The sequence below is a fragment of the Rhamphochromis sp. 'chilingali' genome (genome assembly GCF_963969265.1).
Source record: "Rhamphochromis sp. 'chilingali' genome assembly, chromosome: 21".
Taxonomy (NCBI): domain Eukaryota; kingdom Metazoa; phylum Chordata; class Actinopteri; order Cichliformes; family Cichlidae; genus Rhamphochromis; species Rhamphochromis sp. 'chilingali'.
The window spans coordinates 7,048,390-7,073,927 of record NC_137949.1 but is presented as its reverse complement, the minus strand read 5'-3'; the positions used below and the strand labels follow the sequence as shown (position 1 = coordinate 7,073,927).

Below are 25,538 nucleotides of genomic sequence, written 5' to 3'. Positions count from 1 at the left end.
GGCCCTGCAGAAGGAGATGCACTCCCACCACCGCAGCAGTATCTCTACACACTGGGGAGGAAGGTGTCTCTGCCACTGGGAGCACATTAATATAACGTCAGAATGACAGAACACCATCACATTAGTGGATTAAAGGTTACCCATCCCTTCTCGTTTCTTTAATCTGAAAGTGTAAACGCTGATTTTAGCTGGTGTCCTTTTGTGGCATCAAGTTAAAATGATCGATTATTGACTTGTAGCTGACTTGTATTGATCAAAAAATAAATAAATCAGTATGTTTGGTTACAGGTTTCAGTGAAATGTAGTTGCCTTAAGTCTCAAACTTGCTGGTGTAAATTTCTGCTGACCTTAAAAGCTGTAACATAATGAAAACATTTTTGGCTGATGCTTTTTTATGTTTCCGATCCCATCTTATTAAACATTACCCATTTCCACTTGATATGTCCTTAGTAAAACAAACTTTAGTACTATGAAATACAGAACATGACTACATTCACCTTAGGAAATTCAAACCTTGCAAACTTGCATCTGCGAGTAAGTCAGCCCGTTTGCTGTTTGGTGTAAATGCACTGTCCTGTAAAGGGACTGCCTCTGAATACCCACTGGAGCTGAATCTTTTAAACTCCTGTCTAATGGACTCCAAGTTCAGATGCTCTGGATGACCCTGAGCTGCTTTTAGCAGTCCAGCAGTGTGTTGGGGTGAAACATAACAGAGCCCTGGTTCAAATTCATTTAATTCAAGCAGTCCATGTCTCATTCATATTTTCTATATTCAACTAAAGATCCCAAATAATAACATTAAAAAAAGTGCTGTTTATATATTAATTGCAAAAAATAATACTTTGTAATTTAGATTTTACAAGTCACGTAAAAAAGAAAAGACTGGAAACAAGATTTTGACATATGATCTGTCTGACCAGGAAGCTTTAATGCAAAAGTTCACCTTTTGCATTCACAGTTTACATGTTGAAATTAGGCTTTGCTTTTAAGCCACATTTATGTAATGGAAAAAGGAACTAGTTTTAATTAAAATATCTTAATACACACTTCCCTCCCTGATTTTGATCCGGTATTTTTCTTAGAATTACATGTGCAACAGACGTGATGTGGAATTTGTAACATTTCATTATTTCTGTAGCATCATTGCAGTGATCCAGTACAAAACTTCAATTTTCAAAATATAAAATGAGCTCATAGTGACGTTCGACATTATACCTTTAACTTCTTGTAAAGGTTTACACAGAAAAGTCTGTAGCTAGCTGGTCATCCAAATTACAAGTCAAAAGTCACTTTCTGTTTTGAACTTGGGAACGAAAAACAACTTACAAAAAGCACGATTAGAATCGCATCCAAATTTACATACTGAAGTCGTTTTTTAGCGTGCCGAAACCAACGAATGTACTGAAATACACTAGTTGCATGTTTCTGAGGGAACATTAGAGGATGTGTCGCAGGACTCCACACCGGGCATAAATGTCCTATTATGCAACGCACTGAGATCTGATATCAAAAATGCTTCAATTTAAGTGTTTAAATTTAAAAAGTTTTCAGTTTGCCAAGGATAAATTTATTTGTGCTCGGCTTAACTCAGATGAGGTTGGGTTACCATGGCAACATGGCTCTCAGGAAGTGACATCCTACAAGCCGAGTAGCGTGTCGGAACATATACTACTGAAATGTGAAAGATTCCCAGTTAAACATGACAAAAGGAATGACGCACAAATAATCGGCGTAGCACTATTTAGCTTTTAGCAGCAGCATGTAATGTATTTTTAAGCATTGGTCAACAACTTCTATGTATATTTAAATGCTTTTGCATATAAATACCATGTTAATAGCAAACTACACTCTGCCTCTGCTTGTAAATACATTCTAATTATAACTAAAGCATGACCCATTTCACTTTTTAACAATCCAACAAGCAATTCATGAAACGTAGCAATGTATTTGCACAAAAGCAAAACAGGCTTTATGGTGCTGGTTTTGATATTAGCAAGAATATGTCTCTGTTTTAAAGTAAGAATTCCTTCATATTCTGTGTTTTTGTCAACAAATCATATGAAAAAAAAATATAAACTATCCCAGTAAATGTGTAATTTTTATGATCTCAGACAAAGACACTGTGTATTTTGTATTTTCCCACATGCACTCTTAGATGGAAAAAAAAAACATACAAACAGCCACAACATCCACTGCATAAACTAGTCCCCACACATGAACCTTCTAATTGTTTGGTAAAAAACTACAATGCCCATGTGTTTTTGAGGAAATTAGATACATTTAATGAGCCTCGTTAAATGTATCCGATTATGAACCAACTAAAGCGGAGCTGAGGGCCACCAAGATGCACAACATTATTGGTTTTGTTGACAATCAAGAAAAAATGTAAATAAAAATCTCTCCAGCTTTATCCTTCAAAGCCCTGCCATGTAACCTCAACAAAACATTCACACTCATGCAACATCACGATAGCCTAAAACACGTGAACCCTTGTACATATTTGGTTCCTCATCAATCTTTTAAACCTATAAAATGGATTTTCTCCTTTTGTTCGTGTAAACAAAAACGCTGAGGCGCAGGCACCTCGACTTTAATGCGACAACTAATTTCACAATGATCAATTTGTAATACCTAAATCTAGTAGAGCCATTGTACATATACAAAAAAAAAAGCAGTTTTAGAAGTGTGAGAGCGATATTTGGAGCCGGGGAACAACATCCATTGCAACAAAATCCTGGACTTCAGGACCACTATATAAACGTGTATGGCTTCCAAACACTCTGAGACAATGAGACAGGAATGATTTAAATACTTCTGTTAACAGCGTAAAACTTTGGATAAACTATTCAAAGAAACGTGTATAATACACTGATGCAGTGTCCTGCGAGGAACAGACATACATCTGTGTGTTACTGCGTACAAAAAAAAAACCGTGAGCATAAGGTGTGTCTGGGTCGGTTTGGTCTGAGAGAGCATAAGGTTCGCCGTGAGAAAGCATCTGTTGCAACAACAGCCAGGCAGACTGGCTACGTTTAATGAACACTGTTTAAGCTAATTTCCCCCCGCATGAGTCAGCTCACTACCCAGGAGGCCGAGCTGCAGGCTTTGTGCCAGAAAACTGCTTCCAGTAGTAGCTTCAAAGAGTTAGAAGGGCTGGTGAAGCTTCCCCGAAACATGCTGGACCACATTTCCTGCAGCTGGGATGAACAACAACGCCCTAAAGACTTTAATCACTGTGAGCAACTTGTTGCAGGGGAAACATCTGACCTCTTAGTGTGTGTGTGTTCAAACACAATCACACAGAGATCAGAGACTCTCAGTTGACGAGAAGTCTTGTGAGCCAAGAAATTCTGGAGACGGCTTTAGTCTTATTCAACCACCAATCGGATAAACTTCAAAAAGACTTCCTCTTTCTCTGCTCTCTGCTGAGGTATTTTTAATGAGCTGGCAGATGCGTCTTCCACCTCAGGTGTCACCGTAAGGCAGAGGACCACCTAAATTATCAGAATTTTACACTGACTGATGCGCACACACACGCACACACTGTGAAGAGAAATAGCGAAGTAGCAGCAAGCAAGTTGTGGATTTCTGCTGTCAAAGATCACGACGTATGCCTAAAAACGCTTGCTACGAGCTGAGGAGCGATTCTTTCATTAGCTGCCTTTTCCTCCCGCTCAGGAACACCTCCACCATCGTCTCCTCGTCAGCTGATGAAGGGGGTTAAGCAGGAAGGTGAGACCGGTCGTTCGGTTTTTCTCTGTTGATTTTCCTGCTAATGTCGCCTACGTGCTGTCAGAGCACGAGAGCTGCTCCAGAAGCGTGGCTGTTTTGCAGCGTGAAACCATGACTCATGTCGCTTTGCCTGGTAAAAAAGGAGCGTCATCGCTGTGTTACTACAAATGACTGGCCGGAGCATTTTCAGGAATACATGCTGAATGCTTAAAAAGCGTTTCTGACAACTAGTGCATATTTCTGATGGTTATAATGACCAAGGTGTTCTCCATAAACACATTCGGCGCTTTAGTTTCCTCATTGTGCACTTTTATATTTAAAAAAAGAAAGAAAATAAAAAGAGCTTGCTCTTTAGCTCTTTAATCAGCTGCTGCACTACAAGGCTGCTTTTACATAAACCGGGTCATAAGGAAGGGTCAAAATCAAGGCACACAGACTTCTCTACTAGTCCTTTCCCTCCCTCCTGCTGTCTGCAGCAGAAGCAGCTTAGAGAAGTTTCTAGAAGGCTCTGTCGACTGCCATCACCGTCAATCCTCTACCTAACAGTACCCGACTGTCGGCCCTGTGCGCTTCAGCCTTGATGTGTTAATCCAGTGGATATCTTTGCTCGCCCTCCTCCCTTTCTTCCTCCTCTCCCCAGGGACCTCTCACAGTCTCTCCTCCATCCGGAGAGAGCAGTAGGTAGAAACAAACAAACAGAAAACAACTCAAACAGCAGCAGCGGTGACAAAATTTCTCCTCTGCCCCTCTATCTCTGGATTTAGCCCTGATTCATTAATAGCCTGAAACGATCATACAGGAATCAGAGCAAACGCGAAACCCGTTACAGATGAACAGCTACGCAAGCGGCGAGGAGGTGGAGGAGTAACTTTCATCTCTTCATTCACAGCCGAGGGGATACCGCATCAACACTGACGTTTTGTTTGCTGTCCGATTTTGTGTTTTCGGGGAGCTGCCAGAGACTTGAAACACATGCTGAGGGATCAACAAGGTCACACAGGGGTGGAGAGTCACTTAACATGGACGGTGTAAACTCTCACCGTTCCCTCTCTAATTACATCTGTTTAAACGCACACTCTCTGGCTTGTGAACATTTGTCACGTTTCACCTTCAAAAGCACATCACCTCAGATTAAATAGACACTGCTGTTCACTTTTCGTGATTACAATTTGAGTGAAACAAACAAAAAAAAAAAAAGGAATCGACCAAATTCAACTACCTTAATTTTTTTTTTTTTTTTTTTTTTAAAAAGGAAGGGGGGGTGGGGTGTCTTTTCTCACCCTATATCAGCAGGTATCACTCTCTGGACCAAGCCCAGCTCTTAGGGTAGCCATAGACAACTTTTCCTAATTAGGTCACGGTATTCAACACGTGCATCGGCTGTCTCCATTAGCAACTGACACTCTGATTAATCAGGGAAACCACTGCTAAGCAATCCATCACACTGGGATAATTTATCAACATCAAGTGCAGTCTAGAGGATGTGACCACTTTTACAGGCATTATTTAGTGCTTTGGCTTCGACAGCCACACGCCAAATGCAAAGACAACAAATAACAATTTGCGCGCATACACTCACACGCACACACAGGTACACACATACATGGGAGATTTTAAAAGATATCTCCAAATAGCACAAAGAGAATTTTCAAAGTGTTTGACAAAAGTAGTTCTGTGTTTATCTGCAGGGTCGGCCATGACAACCACGAAGTGATGAAAGAAAAAGCGCTGCTGCAGTGCATTCTAGGGATCTGAATTCATATTTACAGCCCGTGGAATGATAATGTACCAGTTTATTTCCTTATTTTTTTTATTTTACACACATTATCAGCTCCTTTTGTTCCTGCAGCATCCCATCGTGTTTTGGAATTAATTAATACTCCCACTCATCTGTCTTCATGTCCAGGTAGTTGAGAATGTTCTGGGCAAACTTCACCGCCTGCTTGCGTGCCACCTTGGTTGTCTCGTCGCCTTGCGGGTCAACGGCGTCCAGCGCCAGCAGCTGTTTGGTAAGCAGCTCCTCCAAGATCATGTAGCTCTTGTCGACCCGCTTGCCGTCGAAGCCCAGGACCTGAGCCTGGAGCTCTGACAGGCTCCCCAGGACTTGCCACACAGCTCGATGTGATGGGTGCTCATTGGGGCCTGGCTGGCGGCGTGCTAGAGCCTCGCGTAGGTCCAGGAACGTGATGACCGCCTGGACTTCCACCACAGCACGGCGACGGGCTTCTCTTATGCACGGGTTCTTCGCCGTGTCCACCTGGTCCAGTTGGGTGAGAAGACCCTGCAGCTCAGCTTTGGGTCTGAAGCTGAGGTCACCCATCACACAGTGTCGTAGGACACCCTCTCGCAGGTGCGAGATGTGAGCTCGCACGTCCTCGATCTCTCGGATGGAGTTGTTCTGCGCCAAGTCATACCTGTGAGGGTGGGGGCAGAGTCAGTGCTTCTCATGATCAAATCTGCAGAATGAATGACTTGCCGGAGAGTCAATCAATCTTGATATTGTAACTGTGAGTAGGCATCGTTTTAGAAGCTACAACCACAAAATTAGCTTCTTCTTTGGTAAACAAACACTGAAAACCAGTGTTAAAGTACAAGATCTACAGTGGGGCAAAAAAGTATTTAGTCAGCCACCGATTGTGCAAGTTCCCCCACTTAAAATGATGACAGAGGTCAGTAATTTGCACCAGAGGTACACTTCAACTGTGAGAGACAGAATGTGAAAAAAAAAATCCATGAATTCACATGGTAGGATTTGTAAAGAATTTATTCGTAAATCAGGGTGGAAAATAAGTATTTGGTCACCTCAAACAAGGAAAATCTCTGGCTCTCACAGACCTGTAACGTCTTCTGTAAGAAGCTTTTCTGTCCCCCACTCGTTACCTGTATGAATGGCACCTGTTTGAACTCATCATCTGTATAAAAGACACCTGTCCACAGCCTCAAACAGTCAGACTCCAAACTCTGCCATGGCCAAGACCAAAGAGCTTTCGAAGGACACTAGGAAAAGTATTGTAGACCTGCACCAGACTGGGAAGAGTGAATCTACAATAGGCAAGCAGCTTGGTGTGAAAAAAATCAACTGTGGGAGCAATCATCAGAAAATGGAAGACATACAAGACCACTGATAATCTCCCTCGATCTGGGGCTCCACGCAAGATCTCATCCCGTGGGGTCAAAATGATCATGAGAACGGTGAGCAAAGATCCCAGAACCACACGGGGGGACCTGGTGAATGACCTGCAGAGAGCTGGGACCAAAGTAACAAAGGTCACCATCAGTAACACACTACAACGGCAGGGAATCAAATCCCGCAGTGCCAGACGTGTTCCGCTGCTGAAGCCAGTGCATGTCCAGGCCCGTCTGAAGTTTGCCAGAGAGCACATGGATGATACAGCAGAGGATTGGGAGAATGTCATGTGGTCAGATGAAACCAAAGTAGAACTTTTTGGTATAAACTCAACTCGTCGTGTTTGGAGGAAGAAGAATACTGAGTTGCATCCCAAGAACACCATACCTACTGTGAAGCATGGGGGTGGAAACATCATGCTATGGGGCTGTTTTTCTGCCAAGGGGACAGGACGACTGATCCGTGTTAAGGACAGAATGAATGGGGCCATGTATCGTGAGATTTTGAGCCAAAACCTCCTTCCATCAGTGAGAACTTTGAAGATGAAACGAGGCTGGGTCTTCCAACATGACAATGATCCAAAACACACCGCCCGGGCAACAAAGGAGTAAGAAGCATTTGAAAGTCCTGGAGTGGCCTAGCCAGTCTCCAGACCTCAACCCCATAGAAAATCTGTGGCGGGAGTTGAAAGTCCGTGTTGCTCGGCGACAGCCCCAAAACATCACTGCTCTCGAGAAGATCTGCATGGAGGAATGGGCCAAAATACCAGCTACTGTGTGTGCAAACCTGGTAAAGACCTATAGTAAACGTTTGACCTCTGTTATTGCCAACAAAGGTTATGTTACAAAGTATTGAGTTGTATTTTTGTTATTGACCAAATACTTATTTTCCACCCTGATTTACGAATAAATTCTTTACAAATCCTACCATGTGGATTCATGGATTTTTTTTCCACATTCTGTCTCTCACAGTTGAAGTGTACCTCTGGTGCAAATTACTGACCTCTGTCATCATTTTAAGTGGGGGAACTTGCACAATCGGTGGCTGACTAAATACTTTTTTGCCCCACTGTATTTATGAAAACAAAAAAACTAACTGAATGAAAACCATGTAGCTCATGTTCAAAAGTCTTTTACATATAATTTCCTGAACACGTACCCACCCATGGATCTTGGATGGGTAAAATGTGACTTTATTGGAGCAATATTTGTTCAGTTTGTCATCAATTCATCAATGAACGATCAATTAAAAATAATCAATTCGGTGCAGCACTCATCTGCAGCTTCATCCTTTATGAGTGACGCCTACCTGCGTGTGTCGTCTCCTTCCCCCTCCAGGTCCAGATGTTTCAGCAGCCCGTTTATCTCCTCCACCACCTGTTTCCTGTAATTTCTGATCACCGCGTTCCCCGAAACATCCAGAGCGTCCAGCTCCACCTGCATCTCTGTCAGGATGCGTGACAGGTGGGCACAGCTGTCCCTCCCGCTCAGACCCATCAGCAGCGCCACCAGCTGGCTGCGGGCCACGCTCACCTTTACCATCACCTGGTTGATGCAGTTCACGGCCTCGTGGGTGTCTCCCGACAGCGGCAGGGAGAGGGTCTGCTGCTGCGTGCGCCCTTCGATCACATCCTGTACAGCGCAGAGGCGCGTTAGCGCCCGGTAGCGTGCTTTGCGGAGCGGCACCCTCCCTTCGGTCTTGACCTGAGTGAGCCTCAGCACGAGCTGCTGCAGAGCGTCCACCAACTCGTCGTTGATCTCTGTCACCCCGCCTGCTCGCTGCGGAGCCACGACGCGCTCGTCCACCAGCTGCCGCGCCTCGTAGCTTAGCTGTTCGATGGCCAGCCGGGAAGGATGGGTGGCGTTCTCTTCTAGATAACGCAGGAGTCCCTCCACCTCCTGAGCCGCTCTTTTTCGCGCTCCCTGCAGCTCCGGCTTGCCCTCTGTGTCCACCTGGTCCACATCCAGCAGCAGGCGGGTCAGCTCTCGCTCCAGACGCTTGTAGTCCCGATCGTTCTGAAGGCCGCTGAAGGTGCACACCTGCGGCCCCAGAGACGCCACCTCCTTCTGTATCTCGTACAGCCGCATCATGGCAGGGTGCTGCGGATGATATGCCGGCTGCTGCTGCTCCATTGGATGTTGTTGCTGCTGCTGTGGACCACCATGGTCCATCCTCTTCCCGCCATCAAAGGGCTTCCCAAACAGGCTGAAAAAAATGAAGCAGGAAAGGGAAGTCAGAACAATGAGCAACTGGAACAAACAGAGCCTCAGCAGACCGTATCAACAAGCCAACACAAACTCTGTAACCACATCCAGAGGCTGAAATCTTGAAGAAATCAAGAAGAATTTAGAACAACGTAGCACAAATGCCACTGGTCCTGTTGTCACACTAATTAGCATGTAAATAATGTAGCATTTGAGTTTTGCTCTATGGAAACAAGCACACGCCTGCAGTAGGATTGACCTTCTGACACAGCCAGGAAGGCTGTTATGAATCACTGGAGACTAACTCCCACTGGCTCACAAAAACAAAAAAGGATTTATTGTTGCTTGGCAAATTTGCAGACACATTTCTGTTTATATGTCAGAAAATTCCGCCTGGTGGCAAAAGTCATTAAACGGGATGACACTATGTTTAGCATCAGCAATCCTGACAATGTGCTGCCTCATTTTTGTAAAACTTCACTGTGAAAACTGAGCCTGCAGGACCAGTTTGCAAAAAACACTCCATTTGTTCCTAATTTCTTGCAGCGTTTCAGTCAAACTGTAACTCTCTGAAGATTTTTCACAGCCGATGTCGTCTGACACGATGCAATAAAAACACATTTGAAAGGATTCATTAAACTAAATGAGTTTTAAAAAAAATAGTACTGTGTGGCGATTGGTTTTTTAGATACATTACTGTGCAAACGTCTTTGCACACCCCTCATTTTTTTATATTTTGCTTCCAAGGTGCCAGACTTTCTTGTCATTTTAAAAAAGCGTTCTTGAGTAACAGTTCTTCAGGCTTTCTGATGGTCTTTCAAAGTTTTTCTTTGGAAATTGGCTTTTTGTTTACTCATTTTCAGTGGAGTACTTGTACCTGACCATTTTCAGAGGAATGTTTAAGCTCCTTAATACTGATCTATGAATCACTCAAGCATACAAAAGGCATCTAACCCAAAGAATGAACCAGTGATGTGCCTACACATAATAGAAATCGTGGCAAAGAGCCCATTTTAAATAGTATCTTTAAACACTTTGTTTTTAGCAGCCTGTCACAAAAACACATCGGTCCTGTTTTTTTCTTGAGTCTATAAAAATGTTACAGACAACACAGTTTGACAAACATAAAATAGTATTTTTGCACTGACATGGTGATTTTTAAAGGGCTATAAGCCAAAATGGAGACAACTGGAGGACAACGATGAAGTCGCAGGCCTAAAAAATTATCAGCAGCATCTGAAACTCAAATCCTCAAGAAACAGGAAAAAAAAAAAATCAAGCAAAGACCTGAAACAGGACCTGACATCTGGCCATTCAACTGAGTCATCCACTGAAGCCTCAACAGAAAGGGTCTCAGTAGAAGGCAACTTATAACCAAAAGGTTCCAGAAATAGGCCCATAAAAATAGAAAACAAATGAATAAAGCTTACAATTTACATTTTTCTGATCATATTCATCCACATGTTCAGACCGCTGGCCATTTTTACACTGCTCTGTGGAAATTTTATCATGTCCCCTTGCATTTGTGCCTCTACGATGCACGCTGGAGTTCCTACAGTTTCTCTAAACAGCAATGCTTCAACTCCACTTTCATTTTTTTTAAAAAGTGGACAGAGGCGTCGAAGTATGGCAAGTGATGAGCGAAGTGACGAGTTTCGGTTTGTCCAAGAAACTCTGCTCTAAACCTGCAGACGACTGCACGAGGGCCTGACCACAGTGTTGGTCATTTCATCCCTCAGACCCCTCAGGATTGGAGAATATGGCCTCTTCTACTGTAACCAGAGCCCCAGCTCTCAGCACCAGCAATGATCCTTCACATGAAAGTCAGGTCATTTTAGAAGTTCCTGTTTCCTCACTGGAGGAAAACTCAGAGCAAACAACACAAGCGGTCAGAACGAGAGAGCAATCTAAAAACATCAGCCAACATAAACAGACCAGAAGGGCCTGAGAGGATGATCCAGAAAGGGAGGCTGGCCAAATATAAATCAAATGAACATCAAGGTTGCTCTCCTGAACGAGCAAAGACATCGTGTTAAAGAGCTCAAAGACTGTGTCTATACATCTTTAACGTTCAGTAGTAACCTTATTTTGCCAGGACATGACAATAAAAAAACCCCCAAACTGATGACATCATCCAAAATCCCCTATATTTAATCAAAGACTTCTTTATGTTAAGAAGCACAATCCCTGTTCAGGCCAATGACAGCGCAGCTATAGACAAGAACAACTTCCCACATAATATACTCACACAAAATTCTGCCCTTACAACTGCAAGAAAACAAATGAGGTTAACCTACATTTAGTCTCGACAAGACAAACACCCACATGACAACCACTGGGAGCACTGCAGCGCGTTTCTATGAGATATATTGCCTGACGTGATCGTGATAAAGCTCTAATCCGCGTTAAAAGACGGGATCCAGATTCCTTTGCAGTGCGACTGCCCATCGAGCTTTTTAATACCGAGCAGAAAATAAACGCAGCTGACCAACACCCAAAAAATTTGAAACGGTTCATAGCGCCTCCAGAATGAATCTCCACACAGGAAGATTCGGTCAGACGGCCTCATTAAATGTGTCACAGGTGCCTTGAGCTCTGGAATATATTCCCAGTTAGACATTTAGAAAAATGCCATTAAGATAGAAGCATCTGCCTTTTAGTTTAGGATTAATAACACGGCTCTCGTGAGGGCTGAAAAGATTAAATCATCTTTTGCGTTTAAAAAAAAAAAAGAAGCTTTGCCAAACTCCAATGTGAAGATCTGCGGCTTTTCGTCCCTCTAAATAGATCATTTGTGGTTTGGTTGCGTATCTGATGACAACACAAAATTGAAAAGGTGAAATTACGTGAAAAAAGCAGCCACATTAAAGACAGAAAGAGCAACAGATGATGACGTGTTTCAGCCCTCTTTGCTGCCTCTTCTTTCTGTAATCATTTTACTGTCTTGTTGCAGTTGTGCACGTGTGCACGTCTTTAAGGTCATTTTGTACTTTTTATCCCATGAATGTGTATATTTTAGACCTTCTGAGTCAATCTGCAACACCTGTGTGCACATCCACACAGTTTTGCTTGTTCTTTTGCTCATTTAGCGTGTTCTGTGGTTCCTTTTCCTTTCTTTTTCTGGTAGTTGTGTATTTTTATACTCTTGCTTTCTCTTGCAATAATTTTGAGTTGCTCTACTGTCATTTTGTGGCCCTTAAAAGTCATTCTGTGCATCTCAGTAGTTGTCGTCATTTCAGATCATCTGCACGTCATCGATCAGTTCCCGGGGGTCCTGCAAGTAATGGAGTACACAAAAGCAAAGCCTTGACAGCGGCTATGTACAAATCCATCACAGGCATGAACTGTTTGATTTCAGCCCTGTTCAGGATTTTGGATCTGTGTCTCTTTATAGCATCTTCATATCTCTGCAGATGTTTTGCATTTATTTGTGAAATCTTGGAGTCTTTCTAGCCACTCTGTACCAAATGTCATCTCTTTGTAGCAGTTTTGTTTCACCTTATAGGCATTTGTGTCTCTCAGTTTTCTTTGGGGTTTTTTTTCTTTTTTTTAAGGACAAACTGAACTGTTCAAAAATTGCTTTCTGCTATAGACGATCCCCCATTTAACCCCCCTGCTATGATGTTATGGTAAATGGCCTGTATTTGTATTTACTAGTCCCTAAGGACCCCAAAGCGCTTTACACATCCAGTCATCCACCCATTCACCTGGGGCGCACTGACAGAGGCGAAGCTGCCGGACACTGGCGCCACCGGGCCCTCTGACCACCACCAGTAGGCAATGGGTCAAGTGTCTTGCCCAATGACACAACAACCGAGACTGTCCAAGCCAGGTCTCGGTGTTATGCTAAACACCAGAGCACACAGACATGAAAGGAAAGCTCTGCCAGCATGATTATTACATGTAAATACAGTAGCCGCCAGTATGATGTTTTGTTATCCAAAGCATCAATTAGGCTTATTAGCAATAGATAGGATTATGTATCAATGTTGCCTAAAGTACTTTTACATAACAGGGCGAGGGGATGGGCATTTCCACAAGAGTGGATGAGCACATGTCGGGCCAGAGCTTACAAATCTGAGTATTTATTAGGATAATCTCAGCAAAATCCACAGCCTGCCTTGTCTGAGCCAAGACAGACAAGGCTGATGTGGTGGTTTCAAAGCTAAGGGCAGGTTTGCCTCCCTCGTGGGAGGGAATCAGTCCTCCATTCCCATGAGTCTCGCTGCATGAAGGGTGACCGAGCTGCAGGTGACACGCATGCAACACCTCCTGCTTATCTCCCAGATAAAGGCTTCGAGCTCCATCCCCGGCTGCCTGCATGCTTGCCGGTCCTTCTGCACGGCTTTGCGCATTATGTCACCGCAGAAAATCCCGTCCTGCCGCCTGCGTGCGAACGCATCTACCTCTGAGAGCCCATGTATGTTGCCGGAGCTGCGCTACAAGAAGCACAGATACCACACCTCCAGATCTCGACAAAACGGCTCAAAGCATCTCCAGATGCTGTCAGCTGCATCCTTTCTCTCTCGTGCACACACGCACACATACACAGACAGATAGATATATACACACACACACACACACACACACACACACACACACACACACACACACACACACACACACACACAGAGCAGCATTCCTCTCACCTTTTCAAAACCCCGAACACATTCGCGCACATTTTCACGGATGTCTGTTTCCATCAGCCAAATGCTGGGCGGCTCGTGCAGGAAAGATGCATCCAAAGGGATAAAGCCGAAATCCGGGAGATCTCGATGCTCCTGCGGTCAGCTTCAGTATCCAGCGACTGACTGTGACTGACTGACTGCGGTCGGGCTGCTGTCGCCCCTCCCACAGCCTCTACCACCAGATTCCTTCCTCCGCTGCCCTTTAAAACAACTTAATTTAAAAATAAATATGCTACCAAGGACTCATGAAACGCTTAAATGGAAACAGCCATTACAAAAACCGGTTTACAGCAGACACTCCCCTGTGAATGCCATTGTTAGTGTGTTAAGCTAGCTACTGATGATCACCTGACACAGCCCCACCTCAGCCAAATAACTCTGGCTTTTCAGCGTAAATACATCAACACCGCCACCTCTCTTTAACAGTTTCGCTCTTACCTGCATAGCCAGCGTACAGCCATCGGAACTGTTGCGGAAAAGTGCGCACCTCCTGTGACTAAAGCTAAACATTAGCCTACCTAGCTACCTTCGAGTACTTACTTTACAGTTCGTGAGGATATGAACTAACACGGAGTTTGTGTTTCCTCGCTAATATTGAAGAGACGCCATTACATCACTGTTTTATTGATGTTAACAAATAAGAAATACAAGTCGATGTTTAGTTACCGCACGACACGTATATGCGGATGTAAAATAAATCGCATAATCCTGTTAATATTCGGATAAACAGCTTTACTATTTTTAACCTTGTGCAAATTTTGGTCGACCAACAATAGGCGCGCTTCATTTGGTCATGACTCCGCGTCGTTTAACGGTGCTAAGATAAACCCTGACTTTGCTACTGTTTAACTTTTACTTTAGTCTATTTAACTTAGTTAACAAAAAAGTTTGACGAGCATTATTTATTGTGTAGTAAAAAAAAAAAAAACTAACTAACAATCTAGCATCTCCAACAATTCAATAACAGAACGAAATAGGCATTTAGATACTTTGTGAGAGTAAAAGTACTAATAGCGAAACCTACACAGATAATCCATGTGGTTTTCAAGTTTAATTCGACAATAATGATATTTATCAAGCTACGTTGAGCCCTGCTCAACTTCGTCTGCTCCAAGCAGGATCCAGACAAACCTCCTCCTCAGCCTGTTATCCTTAGCTCAGCTCCCCTCTCAACCTGACTCTGCTGTACAAAATGCAACATTTACCACTGAAATATAGTTATTAGAAGAAATATAGTATATAAATATAGTATTAGAAATATAGTATTAGAAGTAGTATACAAAATAATAATAATAATAATAATAATAATAATGATGATAATAATACAATACATAGGAAGGGCTGCAGCAAAGGAAAAATAAATATAGTGGGGATTTTTGCTTCATAGTGACTACATATGTATATTCCTAACATCTAATCTGGTTGACCTCTTTTTTTTTTCTTTTACCCCTACAGCCGTTTTTTTCAATTCGTTTATTTTTTAATAAGGAAAAAATGTGACTTAAGCTTAAATAAATAAACAAATAGATAACATAGACATATATTTATTCCCCACATTACTTTCTGTTTTGGCTCTTTCTGTAGTCTTACATTTAAAGAATATCCTAAACTGACAAGAAACCTTTTTTCTGTTGTCGTTTTTTAAGTGAATCCGGGATTTACCGGTGAGATTGCCGAGCGCATCCATGCTCCTTGTTGGGCTCACGTGACCAAATGGCAGGCAGTTGTACAGAGAAGGGCACGAGCTCAGTGAAAGTTTGGTTGTGTCCTCGAGCTCAGTCTTGTGCTGTTTAGTGGTTTTTGGCGTGATTTGTTTTATTTAAGTCGCTTTTTTAGAGTCGGCTTGCAAAAATGGCCGCCAGGACAGCTGCAGCTGCGAGACGGTCGACATGGAGGAGCTTCTGTCCTTCCAGTCTCCGCTTATCTGCAGGTAGCAGTCGGCTCTGCAGCTCCAAACAGGCAACCCAGAAGGACAAGCCAGTAAATGTTTGTATAATGACAATTTATTACATTTATACACCGTTTAAAGGGCTGCCATTTGTTAGCTATAGACGGCTGGGTTGTTGTTGTTGACGATCACGTGTGGCGCCATTTTTTTATGCCCACATTAAAGACGTGTGTACGAAATAAGCTGTTTTTTAAAAATAAATTTTAAACGTTGCAGGAAATAAAGTGTTATTGACAAAAATATATTGCAGTGCTTTAGACTTTATTAGGGTTAAATCGGTGTTACAACGTCTGTTTTAATGATACAGTTGTAGTATAAGTATTTGTAGGAAAATAATTGAGAACAATTTAAAATATTATGGTTTAAAGTTATATTTTAAGACCTAAAGTGTCCAGCAATACATCTTCTTAGATTTCACTTTTTTTTACCCTTTCAAAATCACATGCATTTGTTGGAGTTTGTAACTGCAGATGTTTAATGACTGTTTAATAATACAGTATTTCTTTAAAAATGTAAATACATCTACTTTACATATAAGCGTGCATTGATATGCCTGTCAGTAATCAGACTGAATTTGCTGACCCAGTGTTTTGCATTTGGATTGTTTTACCTCTCTTTTCGTCTCTTGGCCCTGGAGCGTTTTTTATTCCTCGCTGCTCTTTCCATCTTGAAGTCTGCTCGGTAATGATAAGCTGTCTGGTGGAGGTCACTGCCCATTTAAAGCCACGTGATGTGCATCTGCTGTGTGGAGTGTCAGTCTTTAGCAGACTGTCTTTAAACCTGAGTTCCAGATGATATCTGCATTTTTCATTAGTACAGATGTGGCTGTGTTGGTGATGCTAACTTTGCATGTGGAGTTCAAACTACATGGTATTTGTGTCTGATGAGCTCATCGTTGTCATATGGGGTTTGCATAGGTGAAATTTGGGACATCTTCAGCCTTCTGACTGTTGTCACCTGCAATTCTACGCTCAACTTTTGTGTTAGCACCCTGTATCTTTCCCGTTAAGTTATTTTTGTGCTGATACTGTGTTGTCTGAACCCATCGTTACTGTAGTGTCTTCTTTTTTTACATAGAGATCTACATATAGACCAGAACCCAGCTCCACACATGACTGGGTCGGTCCACCAAACTCGCTCTCCAACATACGGCCAATTATTTACCACATCCCGGAGAATGAAACAGAGCTGGAGAAACGGCTGAGAAACCTGAGGCAGGACACAGAGGACTGGAACCACAATTTCTGGGCCAAGCAGAACATCACCTTCAGCAAGGTTACTGAAATACTTTTTAAAAAGTGTTTCTCTGGGGTCAGGGACTGGCCTCTGAAAACTAGTTTGTCTAGTTTTTGGAAGTCTCATTTGTAGGTGGGGTGAAAAGCCAGTCCCTATGGAGGGTAAGGGGGGTATTGTCTAAAAATAGGGAGCACAGTGTAGAGAGAGAAGCACGCATAGTGCTGCTTTTAACTGTTGAGATGGAAACTAACAAAGATACCATGGGGGAATTAATTGTTCGATCCCCTGCTTTATTTATACGTTTTCTCGCGTTTTATGGTAGCTTCATTTTAATGAAGGGAGACAGAATATTCCCAAATCCCAAAAACAAAACACTCAAGTGAGTCGACATCCCTCCTGAGATGTCAATATTTTCATAGAAAACTAGAAAGTTGTGATAAAATTGGTTCTTTTAAGTCATCTGAGCACATGACATGTAGTTTGGAAGAGAATAAAATTCATTTAAGGCTAGTTAGATCATCAGTTAAGACTGTGCTGGCTGTTCTGCCCTTCTGAAAATAAGCTGAAAGGTGGTGGGTGGTGTAAAGCAGGCATAGAAGCGGTTGTTGGTTCATTGTGGGGCAGGTGATTTCAGAGTATGAATAAGAGTGGGAAGTTGATGTGCTCCAAGAAAACCTTTAATCACAGAGGAAGTGGAGTCTTTAGTCTTTGCAGAGAAACTGAAAGTTACTCCTAAATTAAATTCCTAAATTGTTTGTGATATTGTCCTGAGAGCATAAAGATGATGTCTTCCAATTTATTACAGTTAATATATATTTATGATGGTAATTGTTGGCCTGTATTTGTATAGCACTTTACTTAGTTCCTAAGGACCCCAAAGCGCTTTACACTACATTCAGTCATTCACCCATTCACACACACATTCACACACTGGTGATGGCAAGCTACATTGTTGCCACAGCTGCCCTAGGGCGCACTGACAGAGGCGAGGCTGCCGAACACTGGCGCTGGCAGGCCCTCTGACCATCACCAGTAGGCAACGGGTCAAGTGTCTTGCCCAAGGACACAACGGCCGAGACTGTCGGACTGCTCGAACCGGCAACCTTCCGATTACAAGACGAACTGCCAACTCTTGAGCCACGATCGCCCCATGATGATTCATATTGTCCTGCTACTGCTGCTATTTATTTCATATGCAGCCATGCCGTACTGCCGCTTAAATCCAATGAATCAAATTGATATTAGAAGAAAATTCATCTGTAGCTGTTACAAAACCAAACCAGGTGAGCGATCCCTGTCGGCTTGTTAGTTCACTTTTCTTAAAAATAAAATGGAAATTAAATTAAACACGATGAAGTCCACTAACCGCATTATCTTCCCTGCCAACTTCCTACTTGCATTAGAATCATGCTGTAATTTCCATCATTATTAATGGAGACTGTAATAGCAGTGGATGTAATTAATCTCTGTGTGCTGAGCTCGTATGTGTGTAAAATCATTTCACCAGTAGAGGGCAGCATTGCATAACAAATGTGTTCTGTTAGGGCCCAGCTATGTAAGAGGTTACAGTGAGGAATAATTGACTGTAGGTTTTATGTGGACCCCAGTCCAAATCTGATTTAACGACCTTTTAATTAACTTTAAGACTGACCTAATTTAAAGTTACAGTTAAATCTTAAAAGGTTTGTTTGTTGTTTGTTTGTTTTACACTGTCTGCAGGAAAAAGAAGCTTTTATCATTTCACAGCTGAAGGCAAAAGGCTTGACTCTGCGTGATCAGGACGGTGAGGACATGCAGCCTTTTCTGAATATTTCACATTGTTGGTTGGGTTTGCACTTAGACAGTATTTAACCAGCTCAGATGGGTGTACTATGAAACAAGATTACTGGGTGAGTGATGTAAGTCGACCTTGATGTAAGTGAAGGGGCCGCCTTTATACCTGGCTAGATCACCATGGTAACTTATGCTGACCACATCCCTGGTTTGTACCAGTTTATTTTTAGAGTTTCGATTTAAAGTTTTCACAAATTCTTTTAGTTACAGTGTCTTACAAACACAATATTGAGTCTCTGCTAAATGAATACAAATATTTGCAGTCTGTAGAGCTTAAGACTGCAGAATGAAGCTCAGCTGTGAGGTTACAGATAATTCAAACTACATCATATTATCACTGGACTTTCCAAATATTCATATTTGGATGACGATGCAGAAAATGTTTAGTTTTTTGTTGGTGTTTTTTTTTTTTTTTTTCATTGGCTACCAAGCCTTAAAAAAATCAATGCTAGAGTTGCAGTTTATCATTAGTAAACTAAAGTAATCCCACGTCTCCTTCGTTAGGCTGTGGGTGAATTGTCAGAGCTGAACACAGCGAGAGCACCGATGTGTGGCTGTGACATCAGAGATAAACATTGAAGCTAAGCTTTCAGCTCTTGTGATGATCAAAACACTAAATTAACAATTTTCTGCAGCATTACTCATACTTGCAGCACCAGGGTTGCATTTTACTGCATTTATTTAACATTGTTAATAGACCTCTATCCCCCATTCATGTGATAATGTCTCTGATTGGAGTAAGTGGTGCTCAGTTGACCCATCCGGTGCCGTCTGAAGTGTCAAAAAACACATCAGACAGCCCTTTTTATGTGAGCACAGAAAACCGGGGTTACCAGAGAGAGTTAATAACCACTGGTGTGATGCCTACTATCGCTGACTGAGGTTTTTTTGGTCAAGTCAGCCAACACAAAGAAACCCTGGCTTTGTCGAACTTGCTTCGTAACCTACCCCTCAGGAGGCACAGTAAACAGCAGTTTGTTTTTCTAACAGCTGGTGAATTGCAGGGGAGATGTATCCTAATGAGAATATAACGCAGTCTGCTGTGTCTTCCCTCAGGACGACGGCGGTCCCTGAACAGCGAAGAGATGGCCACGTTTTACAAAAGCTTCCTGGACAAAAACAGAGTACGACATGCAAATTACAACAAGTGAGTTGTTTTGTCTCCCATGATGCTACTGGGTGGGTGAGTAAGTGAGTGGGTGGGTGGGTGGGTGGTTGGGTTGTTCAATGTCCCTCTGCAGCAGCTGTGAGCTTTAACTGCACTGCATTAACTGATCGGCAAAGAACAACAAACCTCACAGGCTATGAAGAAGTTTTGTGTGAATTAGCAATGCAAAGTGGCTGACTTGTCTTCATGTTGGCAAAGCTTTCCGCCCACACACATCACCTCAGCAGCATGTGTGGGATTTAATCTCTGACTTTTGATTGTTATATTTATTGTCGTTTCAATTTAAACTCCATCAAAGCACAAATGTTCCCCTTTTCTTCCTTCGGGTGTTATTGTGCATTTGCCCGTTTGAATCTTTATATCAGCATATTTATTACACTGTGCAAAGTGAAACATTCTGTTTTTTGTGTATCCAGGGAATGGTACAGACGTAACTTTACCATCACCTTGCTCTTGGCTCGAGTCACCCTAAACAGTATGTGGAGGACAGTTACGGAAAGACAGAGCAGCAAGAAAAACGGCACTCCTACCAGCTGATAGCAAAGAAAATACACACACCCCCACCCTCCTGTCAAAATATCAAATGCCTTGGCTATATTTTTGTCACTTCTGTTACTGCTTCATGTTTATTCAGACTCTGCAAATGACTGTAAATTATTCTGGAAAAAATAAAGCAAAGCAAAACATGTGAGGTATTTCTTTTTAATTAATAGTTTTCATCATGTTTTAATAGTTTAAAGTATGGATTGTTATGTCATGGTCTCTTTGGTCAAGAGGGTTTTTGTTTTTTTTCTTGGTGCAGGGGTTATAGATACATTATAAAGCAGATTCAACTGTTACACCCAGTTTGTGTCAAAACAAAGACAACCTGTGATATCCTCTCAGTGAGATCGGTGCTGACCACCTACGATAAATACAAGAAATTAAAGAATGTGAGTGTAAATGGTTATCTGTCTCTCTCTCTTTATAAGACCTGGGACAGACCACGACCTGTCCAGGGTGTACCCCGCCTTTAGCCCTATGTTAGCTGGGAAAGGCTCCAGCCTCCTGCAACCCCTTAACAGAAGATGGATGGACAGTTATTTTCCAGATGAATCATTTGGTCTAAATATTTTTGAGACCTGGAATGTAAATGTGTCTGTCTCTAAAGCACTTTGGGTTAACTGTATTGTAGGCTACAAAAAACTAGTGACAGTTAACACAAAAAGGGACAAACATTTCATAGTACATGTTTGATGTTTTTCTTTTTATTTCCAAATAAATAAAATAATTATTCGACACAATTCAAATATTTGGATCGATCCGCCTACCTCTAACCTCTACCATAAAATATCTAATGAACCTCCAATTTAACAATTTTACCATTATAGGCATAGGCTACTTTTATTTAAGTAGATATATTGGAGTATTGTGCACCATGCACTTTGTGCTTCTTGTTTTTCCGGTAATAAATATGGAGCCTGAACTCGCACCACAGCTTTCCCTTTAATCTGGCCTGGATGACATCAGTGCTGCCAGAGGAGCAGGGGGGTGCCGGGTAACGCCATTTTCGCGTACTGTGCGGTTAGTCATTCAGCCAGCTACAGCACTGAGGAGCTGTCATCTCCATGGGGGACTAATGAACTTTTTATTCCGCCCCATGAAGCCCTTGTCAGGCTAGTTTGACAGAGCAGTTCCTGTCATGGAAGCAGCGGAAAATACTCGCTTCTCTTGAACGGCTGACTGAAATCGCTGTTTTGACAGATAGCTAGGTGATTAGCTATGTAGCTAGCTGGTCAACATTAACGAGGTTGATGCAGTGAAGCCCGGCGTCAGAAGGCAAAACACATCCTAGCAGACAAAGACAGTGTGAAAATTGTTTTTTTTAACTTAGTATATTTCTTACGCTTCTTTTACACTCTACACGGGCTGTCGGCCAAAAGAAAAAATCCCATTTAGAAAAGACGTGATTTAAAAGGGGAAGAGGAACATTGAAGTCGAGCTACATTGGCAACGGATGTCCCAGAGAACGGTAAGAATGGCTCCGTGTATTACTTGGAATGCTGTTAATAGCTAATAAGCCACTTGCTTCTCTTATCACGCGTTTCTTAAAGTGTCATTTACCAAAACATAGGTATGTATACTACTAACGTTATGTAGTCTTTGTAACCATTTTGTATGGAATTGTCTGCTTGTTCTGTGGTCGGTGTTTACGTTAGTTGCAGGAATTAGACATCGCAAGCACATTAACTCATTTAGAGGGCTAGGTCGGAGTTGGCCCCGAGGTTTGGTCTGTGTTACAAGAAAGTATGGTTTAACTGGTTCTTCAGGTTTAATCATTTGTACGCTATATAGCTCGGACAAAGCAGCACAAACTTACAGCGACACGGACCCGACTAAAACACGCCTGTCAGCCTGTGGAAACGAGCTTCTGTCGGCTACTGCGGTGGGATTAAATCTTGATGATGACAATTTGTCATGTGATAGTTAGCTGTATCCTTTCATTGATATTCAGAGGGGAGTCAGAGCTGTGAAAGCTGCCTGTGTTGCGCAGACAGCTTTAGGGGGACAGTGGATCTCACTGTGGTACCCACAGCTGGGAAACCAAAAAGACTGAGAAGCATCTATGGATATTTTGAGATTTGGGGCAGTTTGGGGGTATGTAGTTACACATTTTCAGTCTGCACGGAAATACACAAGCATTCTTCTCTGCCCTGCCATGTTTAACGTTTAATACACCCAAAGGTGCACTCATGACAACCTGCAGGGCCCCTCCCTAAGGGCTAAACACCCCCTTTGCTACACCTGAGGCAGCTTGTTGTCGGCCCAGATGAGTGGGTTGAGTGCTGCTGGGTAGCAATGACAGTTTTGTGTGGCTGCAGCAGATTTGATTTTAATGGCTGCAGGTTTTACTTCACTTCTGCAGATGAGCACAGCAATGAGTACAACTTTGTTATTATTTCCAGGTTCCCAGAGCTGGTTAATGGTGAGGTCTTAAAATCCCCCCAGCCAGAAATCAGGTGGTTTTCTGTTGATGAACTAATAGAAGAATTGACTGGTTATTAGCACAAAACGAGATGTGAATGAGCATACAAATAACATGACCTCACTAAAATCTTACACACCTGCATTCACATCTACTGTTGCTTACTGTGGTGTAAATTGTGCATTAATAGCTGAATTACTACACAAGCAATACTTGTTTTTCTTTCTTTTTTGTTTTTTGGCATCAATAATGATCTATGGCCAATATTTTACATAAATGCAAACCATAATGGATATTTTTTTCAAGCTTTTTTTCCTTTCTTTGCACAACATCAATTTTATGAATGGTGCCCACACATCTCTCTCTCTCTCTCTCTCTCTCTCTCTCTCTCTCTCTCTCTGTCTGTCTTAATCAAGTAGGGTTTCAGTGGATCTAAAGATCTTTATTTGTTAGTAAAAGTGACTGTCATTTCCTTAAACCAACCTCTATGAAACTGGCACTTCCTTTTTTTCATCTATTTTAAGACCAGGGGCTGTCTGTTTTTGTGAAACATTAGTGACTCTAGTAGGATAACACTGGGTAGCACCATGTTAAGGTTGCAACCTTTTGCTGCAAGAAAAGAACAGAAAACCAAGAGCACTAATTCACCTAATATACTGTAGTGAAAAGTGAGTGATATTCCTCACAGGCCTTTGATATGAAGTTAGCTTATGGGCTATGGTAAATAACATCATGACGGCCAGATAATTATTAAGAAGGTTTTAGCATTTTATTAGCAGCAATCTCACTGAATTGGATAGTCTTTGATTTTTCTCTAAGTGGTCCTAAAATTCCTAATTTTAAACTTCCTAATCTTTTAAGATTTATGTCAAGGAGATGTTCACATATCAACACTGACAGGTTTATTGAGAAGCCTGGGAGGAAGTTTCCCATTCTAAACTCAGCTGACCTCAAATATTACAGACTTAGAATTTAAAACTTTAATCCACGGAGAGTCTGCAGAAAGTCATATAATAAAATCAGCGAGTGTCTTTCTGAATCATTAATCCTTTGGGTTGCTGGAGTAAGAAGCGGTACCACTGCCGGCTCTTTGGATCACAGCATCTTAAACTGCTTCACTTATTTGAATGATACATTTTATCTCTTGCTCAGAGCTTGCACATGCAAAAGTAATTTGGCGCTCTTGTCACTGGAGTTCTTATCAGAAGTAAGAAATGGTGATGACACAGTTTAACACGTTAAGACTGCAGCAAGTGAATTCACACGATGATTTGTTTTGTTTTTTTAGACAGCAAGGTTTTCTGTTGGGTTCATTTAGAACACCACACTCTCTTTGTTGTCCTAATCTGCACCCAGGACTAAATTTGTTCATTGTTAACACCAGTCACACAGGTCATTTCCTGTTTCTCACCGGTACAATGTCATGTTGTGACTTTCCGATTTCTTAAACCCTTTTTTGGTCTCTGAAACTAACCAAATGAGCTAAGATTCACACTTAGCTAATAGCTAGTGATGTTTTGTAGAATTGAGGCCACATAAAACACAGGGATACAGCACAATATATACAACAGACTATTGTTACAGAAGCTTTAATTGATGCGTCTATTTTAATGTGAAAAGAGTCATCGATTTGGATGAAGGGTGCCCATTAGCTTATTGTTTTTGCTTTGTCAAAAGTTGAATCCTGACTTTACAGTGATTATCGTGGGTGTTTTGTTTTTTGTCCACAGCAGGCAGATAAGCACTACCTGTTCTCCAAACAATTAGAGCTGGTGGGGAAATAAAAAAGCTTAACAGCGAAAAGATAGATAGAAGTAAGACGGGAATAAAGACGAGACTACTTGGCATTCGGCTGTAAATGAGTGCTTATACTCAGAGCTAGTAAATGTATTCAGACTGGGTGGGACAGATTTGTGGTGTGTTGTGCTTTCCTTTGTCTTCAGCCAGGGAAAAGTATTGAGCTGCTGTTATTAACTACCCTATCCAGTTCTTTGAGCTATTTGTACCAGACAGACTGGTACGAGGTTCTAAACAGTAAATGTTGTTTTGTTTTTTCTCTCCTTTATTTACAGGGAACAAGTAGAAGAAATGCTGTATTATTTAAATTGTGGGTTGAGCAGTCAAACAAACAAAGCTTCAGTAAAATAGTTCAGTAAAAGAAACTTTTAGAGGCTCTTTGTTCTTCTTTTTTTATTAAATAAAGCAGCTGTGCCCACACTTTGCTGACTAAGACTGTTCTTCGAGTGCTGCTTTTCTGCCGCCGGCTCCATCCTCATACATAAAAACCTACACTTACTTTCTATTTCACTTCTCCATCGGTCCCAACCATAACTCCTTCCTCATTTTTTTCCCCCTCTATCCACTGCCACCACGTTTGTCTTCAGCATCCCCATCACCTCAGATAACCGCCTTAGCATGCTTACATAAAGAACTGCAGCGTCTCCGGGTGCTGCGCTTCAAGCAAGCTATTTACATTTCAAAAGTTGACTTTGAAAATAGTTTTCCCTGCCTTCCTCCTGTGGTGCTTTATGTGTGGAGACTGATCTAATCCCAGAGATAAAAGACTGTTGGATCTGAACAGGAAAACAATGCTTATGCTGTCACTCTCACTTCTGTATTACATGGCCTGTAGTGGTA

At 42.0% G+C, this 25,538-nt stretch overlaps 3 protein-coding genes across 7 annotated transcripts in view; 2 read left to right on the top strand and 1 right to left on the bottom strand.

Annotated features, from left to right (window-relative positions):
* Nucleotides 1–2,917: 2,917 nt before the first annotated feature.
* On the bottom strand, nt 2,918–16,768 carry bag5 (BCL2 associated athanogene 5). 3 transcript variants are annotated; one of them, XM_080871347.1, is made up of 4 exons: nt 14,190–14,315; nt 13,713–13,951; nt 8,168–9,064; nt 2,918–6,146 (listed from the first exon to the last, which is right to left on the bottom strand). In XM_080871347.1, exons 2-4 carry the CDS (start codon nt 13,742–13,744, stop codon nt 5,606–5,608), a joined length of 1,470 nt encoding a protein of 489 aa, XP_080727473.1. In that variant the 5' UTR covers nt 13,745–13,951; nt 14,190–14,315; the 3' UTR covers nt 2,918–5,605. The 3 variants fall into 3 exon arrangements, with proteins under 3 accessions (XP_080727473.1, XP_080727472.1, XP_080727474.1); XM_080871346.1 differs by lacking the exons at nt 13,713–13,951; nt 14,190–14,315 and adding an exon at nt 16,310–16,768; XM_080871348.1 differs by lacking the exon at nt 13,713–13,951 and having other exon boundaries at nt 14,190–14,358.
* On the top strand, nt 15,434–20,879 carry coa8 (cytochrome c oxidase assembly factor 8). The gene is made up of 5 exons (XM_080871349.1): nt 15,434–15,737; nt 16,777–16,974; nt 18,655–18,718; nt 19,825–19,915; nt 20,353–20,879. The coding sequence occupies exons 1-5, from the start codon at nt 15,603–15,605 to the stop codon at nt 20,471–20,473; spliced, it is 609 nt and encodes a 202-aa protein (XP_080727475.1). The 5' UTR covers nt 15,434–15,602; the 3' UTR covers nt 20,474–20,879.
* Nucleotides 20,880–21,466: 587 nt separating this feature from the next.
* The window catches only part of klc1a (kinesin light chain 1a), a 43,910-nt gene continuing 39,838 nt past the window's right edge, over nt 21,467–25,538 (top strand). For 2 of the 3 annotated variants that reach the window (XM_080870639.1, XM_080870636.1), the window contains exon 1: nt 21,468–21,947. The gene's annotated coding sequence lies outside the window, so the exon portion shown is untranslated. Of the gene's footprint in view, nt 21,948–25,538 lie in introns of all 3 variants that reach the window. The other variant, XM_080870640.1, reaches the window with a different exon arrangement.

What these genes read in the sequence shown, in the direction of transcription:
- bag5 (XM_080871346.1), bottom strand. Translation starts at nt 16,416, where the DNA reads ATGGGCAGTGACCTCCACCAGACAGCTTATCATTACCGAGCAGACTTC. An exon ending in GCCAAGAGACGAAAAGAGAG is followed by an intron (nt 9,065 to 16,309) that starts GTAAAACAATCC and finishes CATTTTTTTCAG; the next exon opens with CCTGTTTGGGAAGCCCTTTG. An exon ending in GAAGGAGACGACACACGCAG is followed by an intron (nt 6,147 to 8,167) that starts GTAGGCGTCACT and finishes CCACCCTCACAG; the next exon opens with GTATGACTTGGCGCAGAACA.
- coa8 (XM_080871349.1), top strand. Translation starts at nt 15,603, where the DNA reads ATGGCCGCCAGGACAGCTGCAGCTGCGAGACGGTCGACATGGAGGAGC. An exon ending in GACTCTGCGTGATCAGGACG is followed by an intron (nt 18,719 to 19,824) that starts GTGAGGACATGC and finishes GTCTTCCCTCAG; the next exon opens with GACGACGGCGGTCCCTGAAC. An exon ending in CGACATGCAAATTACAACAA is followed by an intron (nt 19,916 to 20,352) that starts GTGAGTTGTTTT and finishes TTGTGTATCCAG; the next exon opens with GGAATGGTACAGACGTAACT.